This window comes from Drosophila takahashii, chromosome 2R, assembly GCF_030179915.1.
Source record: "Drosophila takahashii strain IR98-3 E-12201 chromosome 2R, DtakHiC1v2, whole genome shotgun sequence".
In the NCBI taxonomy this organism is placed as follows: domain Eukaryota; kingdom Metazoa; phylum Arthropoda; class Insecta; order Diptera; family Drosophilidae; genus Drosophila; species Drosophila takahashii.
Window position 1 is genome coordinate 12452677 of NC_091679.1, and position 22584 is coordinate 12475260.

Here is a 22584-nt window from a genome sequence, read left to right on the forward strand (position 1 = left end):
TGGTGGCTCCTTCGACCCTTGTTACGACGATCTCGGATGACGGTAGCTGCTTCCTAGCCATCGTGCGAGGGCTGTCGTAGGGACCTGGTCCATACAGTTCCTGATAGGACGGCGGTGGGGCGACCTGTCGTGGCTGCGTCTCCCTCCACAGGGGTGGGCGGTAGTCGTCGGAGTCCGAGAGCTCGATGACTTCGACTGGAGTGGTAAGGGATGACTGCACTCTAGACGCCATACTTCTCTTCGTCGTGGCGTCTGACCTGCCCATGGTATCCGATTCGTCGGCGCTGGAGATGTCCTCATACCGCGGCGGTAGGGTGGGCATTTCGGCGGGAGTGGGCCATACGGCGACGCTGGACATTTCTCCTGTAGTAGCCTGCACTGCGGCGCTGGGCAACTCGCCAGTAGTAGCCAGAACGGTATCGTGGGACAATTCGCCAATAATGGACATCACGACGTCGCTGGGCCTTGGTGGGGTCGGGTTGCGGTAATTTCCGAATCGGCCGTCGGGTTCCACGTGCATGTCGCTGGCGCTCCCAAGGTGTTCTCCTATTGTGACGCAGAGGTCGAACACGAGCCTCTTGTATGAAGTCGTCTGGTTCCCACAACTAGTCAGTCAGGAGGTCTCTCATGGAAAGCTGTAGAGCCTCGTCCATCTGATTGGTGATGACGTCGTAGTCGTCGTCGGCCATTGTGCCCGTCACTGGGCGTCTCGGATCCCTGGAACTCATGGGGCTGTGGGGAAAGAAACTTAGTATATCTATGAGTGCGATTGTCTAAGCTAAACCTAACTCCTTCCTACGTAACTCATTTGTTTCTTAGTATTCAATAATAATACTAAACTTCGGTCGCGGAATTATTTGGTGGCCTGTCACTGAGTTCCCCTGGCGGGGAGGGACGTTGGGTAGTCGTGACTACCAGCAAGTGGCCCCGTTACTCAGGACGTGGCTTCTTCGATGGCATCAGGTGCCTCGTCGTCGTCGGTGTCGTCGTGATGATATTCCTTTATATCATTTAGGCCGGCTGTGCGTCGCCGCTGACTCCCAGGTACCTGTAATTGTAGGAGATTAGGGGACAGGAACTTGTGCACAGTGTATGGTCCGTCGTATTTGGCCGCCAGTTTTGCGGTGAATCCCTCTGAGGCCTTGGATAGCACGTGACGGCGGAGGAGTATTAGTGATCCTACGGCGGGTCGCCATTCCCGGCGTCTGAGATTGTAGTGTCGTCTCTGTTCGTTCGATGCTCGCTCGCTGTTTTCCTTGACGATCCGAAACAATTCCCGCATCTGCTCTGCCTTTTTTCCGAGTGGTGGTTGGTTCGACGTATGGTCGGGTGTGGCTTGATCGAATAGGGTTTTGGGTAGTCTCGGTTCTTTCCCTTGCATGATGAAGGCGGGGCTGAACCCTGTTGTGTCTGAAATGCTCGAGTTTATGGCCAACGAAAGTTCAGGGAGCAGCGCATCCCAAGTGTTTTGCTCGGCTCCATCCAAGTACAGGGCCAGCATGGTTTTTATGGTCCGGTTTGCTCTCTCTCTGTTGGGTTTTGTTGGGGCGTGTAAGGAGCAGTGTGTTGAAGTTCCATTCCAAGACTTTTAGAGAATGATTTAAAAGACCGACCTGTGAACTGGGTCCCGTTGTCACATACGAATGTACGGGGAACTCCAAAGCGGCTTAAAATTCTATCCCGAAATGATCGTTCTAGATGGGGTGTGGTTGCTTTTCGAAGTGGAACTAACTCCACCCACTTACTAAATGCGTCCAGAAATACCAATAGTATGGTATTTCCGTGACGAGAACGTGGAAAAGGGCCCATGAAGTCTGCGCACACTACGCTGAATGGTTTTTCGACTTGGCGTGGCACTCTTTCTCAGTTACTGAGTAGTTTTCCTCGGCTCGTGTTAATCGTCGGCTGGCGTAGGCTATGACTCGCTCTACTCCGTCGATGCTCTGAAGCCGGACTGCTCCTAACCCGTGATCGCTAGCATCGGTTTGTAGGGAGAACTTTTGAGCAAAGTCAGGGCACCAGGACGCGACTCCGAGACAGCGTCGTAGCTCGCGAACATTCGTAGGCGGCTGTAGTTCGCGAATCGCGGCGATCTTATCAGGGTCAGTGTGAATCCCTGATTCGCTTATCACGTGGCCGAAATATTTCAGACGCCGCTGGAAAAAGCTACATTTATCCCGGTTAAGTTTTAGATTGGCTTGCCTAAGTCGTCTAAAGACTTCGCGCCGGGGCCGAATGTAACCCGAATGGCATCACCTTCCAAAGGAAGAGGCCTCGACCCTGCACAGTAAACGCGGTGTATTCCCGACTGGTGGGTGCGACCGGGATTTGCCAGTATCCACTCTTAAGATCGAGCGTTGAGATACACCGAGAGTTTCGTAACCGTTCCAGAATGTGGTGGATTCTGGGTAGTGGATACGCATCGGGTATGGATCGCGCATTCATCTGCCGATAGTACACGCACATACGGATGTCACCTGTCTTCTTGCTGACCAGCACTATGGGCGCGCTATGGGGACTCTTTGATGGTTCGATCCGTCCATCACGCAATAGCTCGTCCACCTGCTTATTGATAACTGCTTGCATCGCTGGATTTTTCGGGTAATATCGCTGTTTAATGGGCTTATCATCTCTCATAACGATGTGATGTTCCGCGATATTAGATGTGCCCTTCAGATGGTCGAACTTGTCTAGCTCGGTCTCCAGAAAAGTACTCACCCTTGGATCCATAGCTTCCGTCGCCGTTGTCAAGCTCGGGTTGGTGTCGATGATGGCCAGACTTTCCACGCATCGGAAGTCTATCGACGACGATTGGCCGGGCCTAGGCTCGTGTAAGCTTTCCACGACTGGATCCCGAAATCGAACTCTTTTGGTAGATAGAGGTGGCCTTTTACCTTGTCGGAAAGGGTAACGCTGCTGAGCCGCTTGGTTTCTTCGGGGCAAGGCCGCAGTCCAACTAGGTTGGGCTTCCCTTGCTGTCGCGCACTCGTGGTGGTTTCGGGTCCGTCGAGTGTGATTCGGTCGTCTAGGATTTACTGTGGCGGTCTCCGTTGTGTCCTCGTTGCTCCTGGATATTTCAGAGGGAGCAGCCACGCACTCCTTGTCCGGTGCGTTGTTCCTCGCTGAAATTTCCACGGTTTCCTCGTCGCCTCGCCGATCGCTGGTTAGCGCAGCCTCGAGTCCAGTTGTAATAATTCTCCTCCGCAGCTAATGATGGACTTGATGCCGCATCACTAGCAGGAACAGCTGTATTTGTATAGACCAAGGTGGATGGTTACTACCAGGCCCCTCTTAAGGTCACGGTGGGATCCATCGGCCAATCAAATCCGGGTGCGAATCTCTCGCCAGTGTCTTCCAGGACCGATTTCCGCTGCGCGTTGTTCGCTAACGAAGCTCCGTGTGGCTCCCGTATCCAGGGTGGCCTTAAACGGTTTCCCTCTGATGCGGACCTGTGCATGGATCCTGCCAAGCCCTAACTTTAAAACTTGACTTAGTGGTTTGGGGAATCTCTCGGGTTCCTCGGGCGGTTCCGCCTGCTCGAGGCCCGTAGCCGTTTCCCGATCTCCGGCAGCATTCCACAGTACGAAGACCACGTCTGCCACAGTTCCAGCAGACTAAAATTTGGGGCTGTCGGCACTCTCTTTGGAAATGGCCGTTTTTCCCGCAGTTCCTGCAGGCGTTATGCACGTTGATCGGAGCCTCTGACTCCGGCATGATGGTCCCATGTTGTATTTCGGTACCTCTCCCTGTTGACCCTTCCCGGTTCGAGTGCACTCGCGCACCCATCGGGGCACCTTGAATTTCTCGATGGGGGTTGGGGAGGGGGGGGATGTTGTTAAATCCCTCGCGCTCCGGAAAACTTGTTTGATTCCCCTCTTCTCGGTTCCTTATGACCTCGAAGTTTACTACGAGCTGTGTCAATTCAGTTAATGTTCGAAAATCCTGCCGCCGAGTGTACAGTTGGTACTCAGGCAACATATTCTCGTATACGCGTTCAAGTTCTTGCGCCACGGTGTTTCCTGCCCGCTGCGTGAGTATGCGGAGATCGATCAGATAGAATTTAAACAGCTCACCTGGTCGTTGGGTATGTGTCCGGATCTGGTCTTCCAGTCTTTGGAAGTACCGTGGCGGTAAGAAAAACTCAAGGAACTCCTTCTTAAAAGTTTCCCATGTCGTGCCCTGCAGTCTGCTCGTACGAAACCAGCTTTCCGCCCTTCCTGCTAGTAGTACCGGCATCGATTGGGGTAGCGCCCGTAGATCGACTTGATACGTGGCTGCCCGTTCTTCAATATGCTCCATAAATCGTAGCGGGTCGCCGGATCCATCAAACGTAAGCCCCCACCAATGTGGCGCAGGAAGTGGTCTCCGGTCGCGTCTGTGCCCCACGTTCGTTGGTTTTTAGTAGCATGGTTAAATTAGGGGCCGAATTGGTCCGTGGTAACTGAAGAGTGATGCTCCCACAGTCGCCTACAGTGGTTCTTTAGGCCACGATGGTTGAAGTGTCCTGGTGTTTATACCCGTTACTCGTAGAGTAAAAGGGTATATTGTATTCGTGCAAAAGTATGTAACAGCTAGAAGGAAGCGTTTCCGACCCCATAAAGTATATATATTCTTGATCAGGATCACTAGCCGAGTCGATCAAGCCATGTCCGTCTGTCTGTCTGTCTGTCTGTCTGTCTGTCTGTCTGTCTGTCTGTCTGTCTGTCTGTCCGTATGAACGCTGGGATCTCGGAAACTATAAAAGCTAGAAGATTGGCATTTTGCATGCAGATTCTAGGAGCTCCTACGCAGCGCAAGTTTGTTTCAAAAAGGTGCCACGCCCCCTCTAACGCCCACAAACCCAATAAACGCTTAAACCTGGCCAGCGCCTACATTTCCGCCTTTCATGACCAGAAGTACCAATATCTGGCGGTAGATGGCGCAATACAATATACACTAGCGCCATCTAGGAAATGGCATTGGAAAAAATCTGCCTTTTTTTCTGTGGTCACTCTAATTCACATTATGTTAATGCAAATTTTAAATTATTTGAAATGGGGCGCGCATTTTGTCTCTTTTTGCTCGTATACGTTTTTCACAAGTGCATTCACCTGCGCTAGAGAGAGACAGAAGATGTGCTAGGCAGAATTGAAAGCTCTAGAAAGCCTCTTCTAGAAAGAGATCCCTGGGCAAAAATCGAGCGGCGAAAAACATATAAGAAGGCATATTTCTATTAAGTTGTTTAGCTGAGTAACGGGTATCTAACAGTCGAGGCACTCGACTATAGCGTTCTCTCTTGTTTTCGTTCTGCTTTTTAACTCGTTCGCCACGTGGACTTGCGTTTTCCTTTTTCCTTGGATTTACTCGTTGGGTTTTTTTTCACCAAAGTTCTTCACGCGCGTCGTTCCCGCTTAAAGTCTCCGAGCACAGTGGGGTCGTCGCTCTCTTGTCTGGAAAACCTGTTTTTGGGATTTCGTCGTGGTGGTTCGTTTCTAGTATTTTCTGTGGCGTGATCGTGGTTTGTGTCCTGACTTCGGTGGGGAAACCTAGCTATTCTCCTAGCTTATTCGATAGTTTTGGCGGTCGCTTAGGGCTAATTTAAATCATATTCTTCAGGATTTATTTCTCTTAACCTACTGCCGTATATACTTAAATCTAAACAAAAATCATAAAAATATATTTAACTTCAAAAATGTGATTCTTCACAAAATCATTGAGATAAGGATGAGTGTGTGCAAGCAGGATGCGCATATTTTTCCTCTTTTAGTAACCTTTATCGGATTAATGATGTCCAAGCACGCCATTAGCAACTCCTTGGAGGTTGAGCACTTCCTCCAGTTATTTCACAACAGAGCATGTAAAAATCAGTTCATCGTTTTTTCGTTTGCTGTCTCGGTCTGAACAAAACCAAAAAAAATCTAAAATTTTGGTTTCGGTCTGAGCGAAACACTTCGTTTCAGTTTGTTTCAGTTTTCGGTTGACCGTTCTCGACTAAAAATCAGGGACCTAAAATAACTGTTATTGTAAATTTTTCTTACAAAAAAAATCACGCCTTTACACCACAATTTTTATTAGCCATTGTAGTTTACAAATCCGTAATGATTTTTATTTTTTGATTTTTATAATAAAACTCAAAAAATAACTGTTATTTGTTGATTTTTATGAATAACAGTTATTCCCTTGACATTTTTGAAAAAGTGAAATAATTAAAAAATAATAATTAAGAAATAATTTTATAAAACCGCGCACATTTTTTTTTTAAATTTATTTTACCCACAAAATCGCCATAAATCAAGTTTGAGTTTTATTTTTGATGTTATGTTGTCAACTTTTATTATAAAACTCAAAAAATAACAGTTATTCTTTGAGTTTTACTTTACAAATCAGAAAATAACTGTTAAAGTGTGATTTTTAAAATAAAACTTAGAACTGTTACGGTCCCTGGTTTAATCTGTTCATATGGTAACATGACATCCATTACACTGCTACTCATCTCAGAAGAGTCATCTGGATTTACAACTAATTAAATTTAAAGGTATTCGGTAGATTTGGAAGTTAGCACTACAGTGAATCTTACCACTTTCCTATCCCCATTTTAATTTAATTGCCTTAATTCTGAACTACGACTACCTTTCCAACGAGGGAAGACTAGGAGAATGACAGAGTAACCGGACAAGAGGAGGTATCACTCTACACTGACGGCTCCAAGATGGACTGTGGTGTAGGGGCTGGAATTTTTGCTGAAAGCTGGGGGATAGAATCGAAATTCCACCTCCCAGAATCAGCGACAGTTTTTCAAGCTGAGGTACTTGCTATTTTAGAAGCAGCCAAGCTTTCGATTCAGCAATGCCTCAGGAATACCAAGGTAGGGATATACTCTGATAGCCAAGCGGCTATCAAATCTCTCGCAGCAGCAAGAACCAACTCGACACTAGTAGCCGATTGTAAGTCGGCTCTTAACATACTAGCAACAAACAATCATGTACAGATAACATGGGTGCCATGGCACAACGATATACCAGGAAACGAATAGGCGGATGAACTTGCACAAATGGGGGCGGCAGACGACTCCTATACAACTAGGCTACCTGAACCCCTAAACACAGTCCAAGCAAGGATTCACGAACACAAGCTAGTAAAAGATGCTCGGAAAAGCAGGGTCTCAGGAGATCAAAACTCTGCTGTCCAACCATCAATAGCAAGAGAACTCAAGAGCTAATAACCAAAAGCAAAAGGGATATTAGAAGGATCACGGAACTCATTACAGGCCATTGGCCATTGGCACGCAAGCCATGAAGATGGGGCTTCCGTACACCGCTAATTGCAGAAGCTGTAAAGAAACAGACACACAGGAGACACCCAGCACTAAACCATATCAGGGCGAGATACTTCGGGGCGTATCAGCTAGAATCATTGGGAGAAATTGGAAGGCAGAGGATAACTGCAATCCTAGGTTTTCTAAATGACGCAGGCTGGTACTGAAGAGAACGCGGAGACAACAATTTACGAGGGTGTGGATCAAAACGGAGCTCAGCTCTACTTGGAGGTCCTCAGAGAGGACCTCACCACTTCTACTTATCTACCTGAATCTGAAATACCAAAAAGTAAAGTCGAGCTTAGTTATATCCGTTTGTGTTACATTTGTTGCTTGTCAAGTATTTAGCTTTTGACATCGCTTTTTTTTTATACAAATAAAAAAACGTCGTTAATACAGAGTTATTGGATTAAAAAAGCATTCTAATAAACAATCTCTTTACAAACTTTCAATACCATTTTGAATTAGAAGTATTGGATGAATTAAAACTGAGTTGATCAATGCGAAAACTGTAAATCTATAAAATTTAAATAAGTCCAGAAATCGAATCCTGAATGGTTTTTGAGCCAGGTTCAGAGAAAAGCTATCAATCTGAAAAAGTTTTTATACCCGTTACTCTTAGAGTAAAAGGGTATATTAGATTCGTGCAAAAGTATGTAACAGGTAGAAGGAAGCGTTTCCGACCCTATAGATCAGGGTCACTAGCCGAGTCGATCTAGCCATGTCCATCTGTCCGTCTGTATGAACGCTGAGATCTCGGGAACTACAAAAGCTAGAAGGTTGTGATTTTCCACACATATTCTTGGGCCTCCTACGCAGCGCAAGTTTTTTTCAGACGAGCGCCACGCCCCCTCTAACGCCCACAATCGCCCACTAAGGATTTTAGAATGTGTCCTGCGCCCACATCTTTAAAGATTTCCGAGAAGTATAAATGCAATTTTGTTGTGTATATTTATACCTATCGAAATGTAGAAGACATTTTTCAAATCGAACCATTCATTAAAAAGTTATACGCAATCAAAATATCTACATATATCTATCTCCCTCGCACTCCCTTCAGCTGAGCTACGATTATAGTCGGGACACGAACCCGAGTACAGCGTTCGCACTTCCTTTAGCTGAGTGACGGGTATTAAATAGTCGGGACACCAACCCGACTATAGCGTTCTCTCTTGTTATCAACATAAAATATGCAATTGCTTTTAATGTTGTTTACTCACAACTGCCTCTAATCTCTGACCCAAACATGGCTGAAAAGTGATTCGCTGACTTAGCAGTTGGACCATCTCTTCGTGGACAACGAGCAGATAAAACAAATTGAACGAGCTTGTCCACACATCGGCGAATTGCAATACCAATAGAACAATATAAATACCAATGTTGAAATTGGAGACAATCTCTGTTCCAAAACCGTCTTTATATAAGAGAAATACGAAGTATAGGCCTGCTACCAAATTAAAATAGAATGTGATGATCAGGCAGACCATCTCAAATTGGTAGGTTCTTGTCAAACGTTTGCTGAGCGCTTGTAAGCCGGATCGCGATTGAGCTATTTTTTCCAGCCGATCGGCAAGGCTGCAACATGTGGTTATAAAAACGCCACGGCGATTGGGATTTAGAGATCGGGTTTCGGCCACAATTTCTTGCAGCTCCTTGTTTAAGAGGATGTATCGACCTCGTATACAGACCATGGCAATAAAATACTGCATAATGATCACATTTATGCTGAGCCAGGAAAAATTTCCAGGGGTTCGGTAGCACAGGCAAAAAGATGATGAGATGCACAGCTTCCACCATTGAGGCGAGGAAAAACTTCTTAATAATGATTTTTCGGTAGAACGGTAATATCTCCGGACTATACTGCCGGCGCAAGGAGTTGAACAGGCGCATTAATGATCGACGCTTAAACCATTGACTGATCAAAGACAGGGAAACGCAAGTCACACGAAACACTATGGACACCTCTTCCTGCAGAGTTGTCGACCTTTCCCACATTTTGACTAGCTCACGTAAGTTGACCACATAGTAAATGATCAGTATTAACATAACAATGTGCGAGCAGGCGCTCATACAGTAGCCCTTTTAATAACTTTGCTTCGACCCGTTTTAAAGTCGATCTCTAAGATTAAAACGCCAGTGAGCCGACCGGTGAAATATATAATAGACAGACACCATTTGACCAAGTCATCCATTGTGATATACTGAACACTGCTCCATTGGTTAGGAAATTCGCTGACTCCAATGCACTGTCACAAGTGACTGATTGCACAAAGTTAAATATCATATCGTGTCAACAGAAGAAGCTTAATTTATTGAGTGCATGATGTGGTGTTTTCAAAATACATTTTTTCTGCCCTTTTTTTTGAGAGGAGTTACTTCCAAGCCTTCATAATTAAAGTACTCTTTTCATGGTTTAAGTCTACTTTAAATTTAAAATGCGGACGAGAGAACTACGGCACTAAAGTGGGTTTCGTTCTTCTAGGATCGTATTCCAACGGTTGTTGGAGAGGGTATACAATCTTTGCTTGAGGAGAAGCTTGCAGGTAGCTATAGGCATGCCCACCGTGTCCTTATCGCGAAGGATGTCAGTGGTCGTCCCTTGTCTTGCTAGTTCGTCCGCTATGCAGTTGCCTTCAATTGTACGGTGTCCAGGCACCCAAATGAGGCTGATTCTGAGATGAGTGGCCATCTCGTTCAGAGATTTGCGGCATTCAGAGATAGTAAGTGAGTAGGAGTCGAGGGCCCTGAGGGCTGCTTGACTATCCGATGAAGATGTCTGTGTTGCAGTGTTTTGTTGTATCCAGGTAAAACATGGCTTCCTGGATTGCCACCACTTCCGCTTGGAAGACACTACAGTGATCTGCTAGTCGAAGAGAGACTTTTACGTCTAGTTTAGGCGAGAAAACTCCCCCTACTGTTTGCAAGTTAAGCTTGGAGCCATCTGTGTATATATTGACGGCGTTCTCGATCTGGTGAGGGAGGTGGTGCCAGTCTTTGCGGGTGGGTATGAGAACCTTGTATCTTTTTTCGAAGCTGACTGTGGGTGGGACGTAGTCTGTTCTGTGTATATATAACGCTGGTTTGTAAGTATAATGGAGTGACCTGATGAGCCTGTTGACCAGGCCGACGCTTCGCGAAGCCTAAGCGCCGTTGCTGATGCCCAGCTTTTGGCAAGCAGGTCTAGGTCAAGAACTGTATTCAATGCTTCAGTGGCGGTTGTGCGAAGCGCCCCACTTATGCAGAGTTCTGCGCTTCTTTGGATCTTGTGCAGATTCTTTAGGTTGCAATTCTTTTCTAGGGAGTGCCACCAGACGATGCTTCCATGGAGGAGAATGGGTCGAACTATTGCAGTGCATAGCCAGTGAACTATTACGGGAGAGAAGCCCCACTTTCTCCCTATAGCTTTTTTACAAGCAAAGAGTGCTACGGCCGCTTTGCGTGTGCGGTCCGCGATGTTCTCTGCCCAGAGGAGTTCCTTGTCTAGAATGACGCCTAAATACTTTGCTTGGTTGCTAAGAGTAAGGCGAGTATAGTGTAGTTTTGGGAGAGTTAGACTTGGTATCTTATACTTCCTTGTAAATAGAACTAATTCTGTCTTTTCTGGGTTGACACCCAGTCCGCAGCGCGCTGTCCACCTTGATAGTGTGGATAGGGCTGTCTCCATCAGGTTCCATAGCGTCTGAGGAAATTTTCCTTGCATTATAATAACCACGTCGTCCGCATAGGCCACCACTTTTGTTCCCGCTTCCTCTAAAAGTGATAGAAGTTTATTAACAACTATACTATAACTATAGCATAGGGGAAAGTACACCGCCTTGCGGTGTTCCTCTACTAACGTTCCTAGTCGATTGTGCTGATCCCATAGTGGAGTACACTACCCTCCTGGTGGGTATGGTGTGAATGAGTCCCACTATAGGACGCTCAATGCCTAGTTCCGTCATAGCGCCAGTGATAGCCTTTGGGGTGACATTGTTGAAAGCGCCTTCTATGTCTAGGAAGACTGCCAGGAAGTATTCCTTGTTATGGAACCCTCTCTCTATACAAGATACTAGGGAGTGTAGTGATCTGCCTTTAAGGTACGCATGTTGCGCATTGGAGAGTAAACAAGGGTTGGTAGTTAGTCTGATGTGTGTGTTAATTAGCCTTTAACAAGAAGGAGGAGAGGTTTATTGGACGGAAGTCCTTTGGAGAGGTGTGAGAGGGCTTGTCGGCTCTTGGTATAAATATTACTTTAATGTCCAGCCATCTGGATGGAATGTGATTCAGTGCCAGACAGCCGTGGAATATGACCGTCAGCCATGGAAGGGTAGGATCCAGGCGATTTGAAGGGCTTAATGAAGTTAATCGCCCATTTGATGCGTTCAGGAGGTTCTCCTCTTCGTGGAGGTTCTCTACTGCTTGAATGTTTTTGGGGAAGTGGGTATCTAGCAGGAGTTCTAAAGTTTTATGGCTGTTACCAATCCAAGTGCCTTCATTGGTTTTTAGGTATCCAACGGTTGCTGGAGATTTTGCTAAGATTCTTCTGAGCCTGAAAGCCTCCGCTGTAGATTCTATGCTACTGCAGAAGTTGGCCCATTCTCTTCGCTTTGATATTCTAATTTCCTTTTTGTATTGGCTTAGCTTCGTATGGTACGTGTTCAAGGAAGCTTCGCTGTTGCTGTATTTAGCTTTGTTGAAGTGACTTCTGCAGTCGCTTTTAAGAGCCGTCAGGGTGGTGTTCCACCTTGGCGGTTTGTGCTTTGTTTTGACTGTTCTGCTTGGGCACGCCTTTTAAATGGCCTCACCACAGATGTCAGTGAAAGTATTGACTATGTTTTCTAATTCCTGACTGTCCAGTATTTGAGTCGGTGGAGTGTTCAGGATTCTATCGAGGATTTTTTTGTAGTAACCCCAGTTAGTGCGTCCTAGATTTCCTATGTTCTCGGGGGGGAGTTCATTCTAGAGATATTATAAATTGGTCGGAGAAGGAGTGTTCAGTTCCCACTTTCCACTCTTCAAAATGGTTAAGTAGGGTGTCAGATAACAGGGTTATGTCTAGAACTTTTCTCCTATTTCTAGTGATGCAAGTAGGGTCATTACTTTTGTTGCAAATGAATAGGTTGGATTGAAGGAGATAGTCATAAAGTAATTCACCCCTTTCGTTTGTATATGTACCTTCCCATTGTGTGTGGTGTGAATTGACGTCTCCACCCAGGATGAGTTCCTTAGATGAGTGTGTGTGTATGAGTTGTTGTGTTGTGATGTTTGGTAATGGCCCCTCTGAGCCAGGTAAAACGATGATATGGTGTGATGTGTGTGTGAGTATAGCTCCAGACTGACCTTGGTAAGGTCGCCTTCACTAAACTGTGGGATTAGAAATGTGTTAAAGTGTGTTTTAGTGAGAATGCAGGTCCTAGGTTTGCCCTTACCCTTCATATGAAAAAGCTTGTATGAAGGGGTTGATAAGCCACAGATGTTGTCTCCAACAATCCATGGCTCTTGGATGAGGACTATGTCTATTTTGCCCGTTTCCAGGCGGGTGAGGAGGGCAGCAGATGCTGCCTTGCTGTGGTGCAGCTTAATCTGTAGGTACTGCTCGGGTTGGGTACCCTCTACTTCCTCCACTATGTCCTGGAGCACACTACCGGTCGGGCCGTGTCATGGGTGCACAACTGCTTCAGGTTCTCAGTGAGCTCTGAATCAGTCGACACGTGCCCTGTGTGGAGGGCCTCCTCGTGCTCCATCTCGTCGTCGCTCGGGGGCTCATAAGACGCGCAGGCCGCTAAATTGTCTGCCGCTAGCTTGTCCGTGTCGTAGATGCGGAATTGCACCTTATCGAATCCGTAGTTGACACGGTTCTGTGCAGCTGCCAGGGGTCCCAGGCATGCCTGGTTGAGAAAAATCACCACGTTCATGGTGACGCGTTCTGTCTTCTCAACCTTCACCACCTTCTGTTGGGAGCTTGGGGTTGAACCTTGTCAAGAGGCTAAGAATAGCCTCTGGCTCAGAGGGTTCAGACGGCAACCACACCCTCGCCCTTGGTCTGTACGGGATATCCGCTGCCTCACAGACGGCCAGCTTGGCCCCGGGGTAGACCTCGCCAACCCTGGTAATGGCAGCCTTATAGAGCGCTGCCGATCTCTCGTCCTCACAGGCGATCAACTTGACGTTGCGCTGGTACCACCCTGCATCTGTGCAGTCAGGGGGCGGTCCGGGGTTTTCGTCCAGCACTTTTAAGGCCACCGTCGCCAGTTCCCGCCAAACCAGACCCCACTGGTTCCTTGGGATCCTGCCGCCTTCATCGTTCTGGCCGATGACGCCGATAATCTTCCAATCCTTCACCACTTCGGCAAGGGACCTAGACCACGTGCCGCGGCTGGTTGTCTTGGCCTTCTTGCTCGCGGGTTGAGCCACTTCGATCGACCTCTCCCGCTTGTTGCTCTCGCTTGGTATCTTTGGATGTCTGATCCTCCCGTATGGGGTTGGTGGCCAGACGTTTTAGGATGCTGTTTGTGGGGAAAACAACGAATTTGCCACCCTTATTTTAGTTATAAATAAAAAAGCACGAATAGGTTATATTATATGCAGAGCATGTAAAAAACAGTTGATCGTTTTTTCATTTGCTGTCTCGGTCTGAACAAAACCGAAATAAATTTAAAAATTTGGTTTCCGTCTGAGCGAAACCCTTCATTTCAGTTTATTTCGGTTTTCGGTTGACCGTTCTGGACTGAAAATAAATTTTTTCGGTCCTTCAAAAAACCGATTTTTGGGACCGTTTGTATGAAACGGTCTTAAAAAACTGTTAGTAGATGAACAAAACTTTGAAATGCTCAGTAAAAACGGTCTTTTTTGACAGTTCTGCCTTTCCTTTGCCTTACACCTTTAAAAATTTAAGCTGATATATAGAACATCTATTTGAAAATACATATATATACATAACAATTATTAGCACCAGGTGCATTACAATTGCTGATACCATTATCTTCTAAAGAATACGCTGTTTTCAAGTTTTATGATAAAGCGCCATTGGTGATGTTGTTATACGAGTAAATATATACAATGGTCATCATCTTCTGAAGAACTCGCGGTTTTTTATTTTGTTTGATAAAGCGTCTAAGAGATAGTATTATCCGAGTAAATCATCTTCATCTTCCATAATCTTCTGAAGAATTCGCGGTTTTTCATATTTTACATTAGTTAAAACAAGGGTATAAAGATAACTGGAAATATTGGTCTGCTAAAGTTTTGTACTTGCCGTTCAAGCTTAAGACACAATAAAATCCAAAATACTATTTGTTTAAGATTTTTATAAATAAAAAATGGAATTATTTTTAAAAATTAAATTTAGAAAATGTAATTAGGTTTAAAATATTTGGAGAAAACAAACAAAATTTTTGATGTATAGAACATATTCTGTGTTTAAACACATAGGTATAAGAAGTCAAATGACCGTTTTTGTTCTCCGTTCAGTTCAAACGGTCTTTGATCAACCGAAACCGTTTTGAAACAAAAAAATCGTTTACTGGTTGAGCAAAGACTGAAAACCTTTTGAAACAAAATAAACAGTTTCTATGTGACTATTTGCTCAAAGGGTCCCAAAGTGAGAGGTTTTTTGAGACAGCTAGAAATAGTCAACTGTTTTTTACATGCTCTGATTATATGTATATCATTTATTCGTAGCGGCAAACGGACTGAGTGATAAAGCTTGGCTCCAAGCTCTTAATATATATAAATGCAGGCCTACAAAGTAGTCGCTGAGTAGATAAGCGACAGCTTTATTAGAATGAGAGAGACGGCGACAAAAAATAAGCAAAGAGCGCTGGAGGTGCCGTCGTACACCTATCCGCGCATGACTAGGCGCTCTCATTCGGCACGCTGCAATAGAAAATGCCTGTGAAGGGAAAAAGGCTGGAATAGTTTGCTAGGGCGGGCCGAATGAGAAAATATTAGAAAGTCTATTTAATGACGAGTGTAATAATTTTTCGTCACAAATGTTGATATCAGAACTTTTGTATGTTGAAGGTGCGTTCGTCACTAGTTTTTTACCTCGTTAAGAGGTGTTTTTATTTGATTGAAATAACTCTTGAACTGAGGTGTGTTTCTATTGAGTAAAAGCACAATTTAATTTTTGTGAAGATACAAATTCTAATATTTTATTATTTAAAAAATATTATGGACCAATTGGACTTTTGGAATATTATAAAATTAATTTAAACAATAAACTAAATAAGTTAAATGTATTTTTGAAGTAAATTCAATTTAAGTTTATAAAACGAAATTATTTTTTTTATTTCGGAATACAAAAATGGTCATAAAATGGAAAGGCATACACTTGTCGCTGCGTCACACAAATTTTACCGTCCAAATTTTGGTTGCTAACTGAAAATATGTAACTGTAAAGCGAAAAAGAGAATGACGGATCGACCGATATTTGTCACTGCTAGCGTCGAGTGCAGGCAAATTATAAGACAAGGAAAGAGTGCGCAATATATAAATATAGGCCTCCCTTTCTTTCATGTTGACGCTGCGCCGACTGCTCTACTGACGTCGACAGCGGCCGAGCGTTTAGCCTAAGGAATTGTCACCGAACCGGAGTGGTTCACTTTTTTAGAAAACGAACCGAACCGTAAACCGGAGCGCAGAGATTTTTTATAATTAAACCGGAACCGAGCCGGAACTTTTTTTTTGATATTCGGTTCAGCTCACGAAAAATTTATTTTGTGTGTTCGTGTTTTTTTATTCAACATTGTGGGGGGCTTTCTGATCATATTAACATAGAGTTTATTTACTAAGGGAAATAAAAATGCGCAAATATGCAATGACTGCATCTAACTCAACTAATATATTTCATCTACTGGACGCTCACGAAAAGATTGTTCAACTGCTAAGTGAACGAACTTTCTTTCCACTGGGCTTGGATCAGAGGTTGGATGCAGTTGTGAGTCGTAAATAACTTAAAAACCTTTATAATTAATTTAATTACATGGATTAGTTTGATCGATAGCTTCAGTCTGAACCTGGTGCGAAACCTATTCGTGCTTCTTTTTTTTGGCTTGTTTAAAATCAAATAAAAACACCTCTTAACGAGGTAAAAAACTAGTGACGATCGCACCTTCAACGTACAAAAGTTCTGATATCAACTTTTGTGACGAAAAATGATTTTAGATGCGACTAAATAAGTACGCTACCTAAAATTTAATCGTTCGACCCGCTTTAGCAAACATTTAATATCTACACGAAAGTTTTCTGTTGTAGCGTGCCGAATGAATAAATTTTAGGTAGCGTACTTATTTAGTCGCATCTAAAATCATTTTTCGTCACAAAAGTTGATATCAGAACTTTTGTACGTTGAAGGTGCGATCGTCACTAGTTTTTTACCTCGTTAAGAGGTGTTTTTATTTGATATCAGAAGTTTTTGTTTGTTTACTTTTGCTCTCGTAGGTGCTAATATAAACATTTAAATTTAAATTGGTCATAAATCATAATTTTTAAACTATTGTATTTTAACGAATTAAGTTAAAAAGACGTTGAAGTATTTCAAAATACCTTTTAAAGGTATAGTACATGTCTGTACCTTTAGTAGTGTAGAACTTACAAACTAACGAAATGTAGCTATTTGTAGCTTTTTCCCGCTAAAGTAGCGGCTTTTTCCAAAAGTCGTAGAACAAAAGTTTGCTATATGGAACTCTTAAGTGCAAATTTACTGATTCCATGACCCTAAAATACAGTTCGGATACCCTCACACAAAATTCAATACTCAGGGAGCGTTAGTAGTTCGATCTGGCAAAAGTGGCTATTTTCGTATAAAAATAACTTTTAAACGTGACTTTTTACAGTAATGTGTTATATACCAAAATTTAAGGAATCTCAAGGGCTATACAGTTTTAAGTTTTAAAGAAAATCGTAAGAGCCGTTTTTGAGAAAAATAAAAAAAAGCTAAAAAAAAAAGTTTTAAAAAATTGTCTTTTGTTCATATCTTTTTAACTATTTCATTTACACAAAGTGCATTTGGAAGGCGTTTATAGCATTTCAAAATACCTTTCCAACGAGATGCAGCACAAGTCTGTAGCTTTAGTAGTATATATGTTACGGCTTTCCGAATTTTAGCTATTTATAGCTGTTTTCCCGCTAAACTAGCGAGTTTTTCCAAAAGTGGTAGAAGAAAAGTTTTTGATATCGATGTGATGAACGTCATATCAAATTTTAAAAACTTAAAAAACATGTTTTGGACAAACTGACAAACTGACAAACTGACAAACTGACAAACTGACAAACTGACAAACTGACAAACTGACAAACTGACAAACTGACAAACTGACAAACAGAATTAAATTTTCATTTTGGGAAGATGAAGAAAATCGTATTTTGGCTATAACTTTTGAACGGAGCGTCGGATTTTGACAAATGACCCCTCATTCGACGGGTATTTTTAAAAGGAATACAAATAAAACATTGCGAGGGGGCATTTATCCCCACCGGCCCCAACAGCTCCAAATTTCGAAATTTTCACTTTTTCACTTTCACCGCTCTCTCTCCCAAGCCAATTGATTTTCTTAAAGTCTTGGTATGCAATCCTGTTAGTTTTCGTAATACCTTTCGATAGGTGTATCATTCATTATGATCGGACCATCACAGTAGATTTTCATTTCTTCGTGTATATATAGTAGTCGCCTTCGCACACTCTCCTGGTGCGCTTCGTCACTACATGGACTGCCGTCCATAGTGATTCAATCTTTATTTTCAATTTGTATTATAAAAGTTAACAAAAAACTCTTATTTGTTGATTTTTATAATAAAAATTGAAGCGTAAGAGTTATTCGTCAACTTTTATAATAAAAATTGGAGAATAAGAGTTATATGTCAGCTTTTATACCCGTTACTCGTAGAGTAAAAGGGTATATTGTATTCGTGCAAAAAAATGTAACAACTAGAAGGAAGCATTTCCGACCCTATAAAGCATATATTCTTGATCAGGGTCACTAGCCGAGTCGATATAGCCATGTCCGTCTGTCCGTCAGTACGTCTGTCTGTCTGTCTGTCCGTATGAACGCTCAGATCTCGGAAACTATAAAAGCTAGAAGACTGACATTTTGCATGCAGATTGTTACGTACGCCCTCTCCTTCAATTTATTTGATGGAGAAATACCACAACTAATCTCAAGGCAAAGGGAGAGTGGCAATCGACACATTGACTCACCGAAAACAAGCAAAGGAATGTGCAACTTGACGTTTTTTTGAAAGGCAAACGGTCAGAACAACGACCGTAACCCTACACCAGTAGCTAGCAAAGTGCATCAGTCGGGCATTGACACTACCGATAGGGGAAATCAAAGGTGGGAACACGTAAATAACCCAACCTATCACGGGGGTCGAGAAAAAGCTCTATACTGGTATAAAAGACCGTAGCCGGATAGAGAAGGGAGACAGAGATCACTCTGATCTCACGGCACTATAGTGTAAGCACTATATTCCCGAAGCCGCCAATGACTACAGCCAAGACCAGAAATCCTGAAGATAGTCCTGTTTGCCGTCGATGAACAGCAGTCCATTGAAGCCAGACAACATATCCTGGGAAGAAGTCCTACTACACCCTCGTCCTAAAAAATTATTTTTATTATCAAGGACTTCATCATGGGAGGAACTAATTCCAAAGTGGACCATGGCACGGCCAATGTGATCAACACCGCCAAAATAATCGATCACAAGGACGTCATTCAGGACGTGAACCATAATCTGAAGATCGTCATCGCTATGTTTGTTTTCTTAACCATCCTGAAAGTGGTCAAGATGTACAAGCGATCCGTGCAAGGACGCCGGGACCAAAAGCACGCCCTGGAACAGGCGATATGCCGCCAGGTCTAAAAAGGCAATAAAGTGCAAGAAACATACCCAAAAATCATAACCAAAGTGACAGAAATAAAGGCAATAAATTCCCTAAATTACAGACAAACGTGAAGCAAAACAAAAAGAAAAACAAATTGTGAACTCAGGCATTTATGAATGCAAGTGCAACAACAACGATACAAAGTGAAGTGAGCAAGATATCGGAGACGCCGCTGCCCGCAACCCACCTCAGCAGAGAAGACGTGTGACGTACATGCATAAAACAGTCATGCATATATACAATAAGTGATTGTGTTTAAGAACCAGCCTTTTTTATACCCTTGTAGAGGGTATTATAATTTCAGTCAGATGTTTGCAACGCAGTGAAGGAGACGTTTCCGACCACATAAAGTATATATATTCTTGATCAGCACCAATAGCCGAGTCTATCTAGCCATGTCCGTCTGTCCGTCTGTCCGTCTGCCCGTTTCTATGCGAACTAGTCTCTCAGTTTTAAAGCTATCGCGATGAAATTTTCCCGAAAGTCTTCTTTCTATTGCAGGTAGTACATATGTCGGAGAGAGCCGGATCGGACCACTATATCTTAAGGCTCCCATAGGAATATTCAAACGAATATAAGAAAATTCATTGTAACTTTGTAGGAAGTAGGCGTTTTGATTCTTGACTACTTAAAAACAAAGTTTAAATAAATAGAAACGCTGAATCTGGAATCCCTGGAACTGCACCGAGTGAGCATTCTTTTATCTACAAGGGTATATAAGCTTCGGCTGGCCGAAGGTAGCTTCCTTTCTTGTTATACCCTTGTAGAGGGTATTATAATTTCAGTCAGATGTTTGCAACGCAGTGAAGGAGACGTTTCCGACCACATAAAGTATATATATTCTTGATCAGCACCAATAGCCGAGTCTATCTAGCCATGTCCGTCTGTCCGTCTGTCCGTCTGTCCGTCCGTCCGTCTGTCCGTCTGTCCGTCTGTCCGTTTCTATGCGAACTAGTCTCTCAGTTTTAAAGCTATCGCGATGAAACTTTCCCGAAAGCCTTCTTTCTATTGCAGGTAGTACATATGTCGGAGCCAGCCGGATCGGACCACTATATCTTAAGGCTCCCAAACAAATATAAGAAAATTCATTGTAACTTTGTAGGAAGTAGGCGTTTTGATTCTTGACTACTTAAAAACAAAATTGAAATAAATCGAAACGCTGAATCTGGAATCCCTGGAACTGCACCGAGTGAGTATTCTTTTATCTACAAGGGTATATAAGCTTCGGCTGGCCGAAGGTAGCTTCCTTTCTTGTTTTTTATTGTGTCTTTTAACGATAGTGTTTTGCACGTATATATATATCAAATAAAAACACCTCTTAACGAGGTAAAAAACTAGTGACGAACGCACCTTCAACATACAAAAGTTCTGATATCAACATTTGTGACGAAAAATTATTACACTCGTCATTAAATAGACTTTCTAATATTTTCTCATTCGGCCCGCCCTAGCAAACTATTCCAGCCTTTTTCCCTTCACAGGCATTTTCTATTGCAGCGTGCCGAATGAGAAAATATTAGAAAGTCTATTTAATGACGAGTGTAATAATTTTTCGTCACAAATGTTGATATCAGAACTTTTGTATGTTGAAGGTGCGTTCGTCACTAGTTTTTTACCTCGTTAAGAGGTGTTTTTATTTGATATCAGAAGTTTTTGTTTGTTTACTTTTGCTCTCATAGGTGCTAATATAAACATTTAAATTTAAATTGGTCAATCATAATTTGTAAGCCATTGTATTTAAACAAATTAAGTTAAAAAGTATTTCAAAATACCTTTTAAACGAGGTATGGCACATGTCTGTACCTTTAGTAGTTTAGAACTTACAAACTAACGAAATTTAGCCATTTTTAGCTTTTTTCCCGCTAAAGTAGCGGCTTTTTCCAAAAGTCGTAGAACAAAAGATTCCTATATGGAACTCTTAGGTGCAAATTTACTGATTCCATGACCCTAAAATACAGTTCGGATACCCTCACACAAAATTCAATACTCAGGGAGCGTTAATTGTTCGTGGCTATTTTCGTATAAAAATAACTTTTAAACGTGACTTTTTACAGTAATGTGTTATATACCAAAATTTAAGGAATCTCAAGGGCTATACAGTTTAAGGTTTTAAAGAAAATCGTTAGAGCCGTTTTTGAGAAAAATAAAAAAAAGCTAAAAAAAAAGTTTTAAAAAATTGTCTTTTGTTCATATTTTTTTAACTGTTACATTTACACAAATTGCATATAGAAGGCGTTTATAGCATTTCAAAATACCTTTCCAACGAGATGCAGCACAAGTCTGTAGCTTTAGTAGTATATAAGTTACGGCTTTCCGAATTTTAGCTATTTATAGCTGTTTTCCCGCTAAACTAGCGAGTTTTTCCAAAAGTGGTAGAAGAAAAGTTTTTGATATCGATGTGATGAACGTCATATCAAATTTTAAAAACTTAAAAAACATGTTTTGGGCAAACTGACAAACTGACAAACTGACAAACTGACAAACTGACAAACTGACAAACTGACAAACAGAATTAAATTTTCATTTTGGGAAGATGAAGAAAATCGTATTTTGGCTATAACTTTTGAACGGAGCGTCGGATTTTGACAAATGACCCCTCATTCGACGGGTATTTTTAAAAGGAATACAAATCTCCCAAGCCAATTGATTTTCTTAAAGTCTTGGTATGCAATCCTGTTAGTTTTCGTAATACCTTTCGATAGGTGTATCATTCATTATGATCGGACCATCACAGTAGATTTTCATTTCTTCGTGTATATATAGTAGTCGCCTTCGCACACTCTCCTGGTGCGCTTCGTCACTACATGGACTGCCGTCCATAGTGATATGTTTATAATTTCTTCAAAAAGCCCAAGGATCCAGTGAGTCGAGATCTCATCGCCCAGGACAAAAAGGGGTAAGTTTGTCGGAACACGGTTTCTTTTCATTTACCAAATCTAAATCACTATTTGTCTTGATTAAAAAAACGGTCAGTAGCAAATTCCACCCAGAACGGATTGACCTAAAAATCTAGAAAAATCACAGTAATTACTAAAATAATTAGGAGCCGCGTAAGGGGTACTTTGTACAAAAAAAAAGACCCCAAAGTGCCCCAAAATTCGATTTGTTTTTTTTTTTAATTCTTACTTTTGCCATTTCTCTGTTATAAATGTTGTTAAAATGGTTTAAAAACAAGAAAGGAAGCTAGCTTCGGCCAGCCGAAGCTTATATACCCTTGCAGATCATTCCTATTAATTAACAAATCGCAAAAATGTTCAATTTTCTAATATTTCTCATTAATTTTCCGATCGTTCCTATGGCAGCTATATGATATAGTCGTCCGATTTTAATCAAATTAAAATTGAAATTCGGAAATATTTAAAAAGAGTCATATCCTAGAGTAGAAGATAATACAATGAAAACCAAAGAAGCTAGAATTTATTTCCTA

General features: G+C 42.6%; 1 protein-coding gene across 1 annotated transcript; it reads right to left on the bottom strand.

Moving 5' to 3' along the window:
* Positions 1–605: 605 nt before the first annotated feature.
* Positions 606–1501, bottom strand: LOC138912128 (uncharacterized). Its single transcript, XM_070211986.1, has 2 exons — positions 942–1501; positions 606–732 (listed from the first exon to the last, which is right to left on the bottom strand). The coding sequence occupies exons 1-2, from the start codon at positions 1499–1501 to the stop codon at positions 606–608; spliced, it is 687 nt and encodes a 228-aa protein (XP_070068087.1).
* Positions 1502–22584: the final 21083 nt, after the last annotated feature.

What these genes read in the sequence shown, in the direction of transcription:
- LOC138912128 (XM_070211986.1), bottom strand. Translation starts at nt 1,501, where the DNA reads ATGCTGGCCCTGTACTTGGATGGAGCCGAGCAAAACACTTGGGATGCG. An exon ending in GATGCCATCGAAGAAGCCAC is followed by an intron (nt 733 to 941) that starts GTCCTGAGTAAC and finishes CTTTCCCCACAG; the next exon opens with CCCCATGAGTTCCAGGGATC.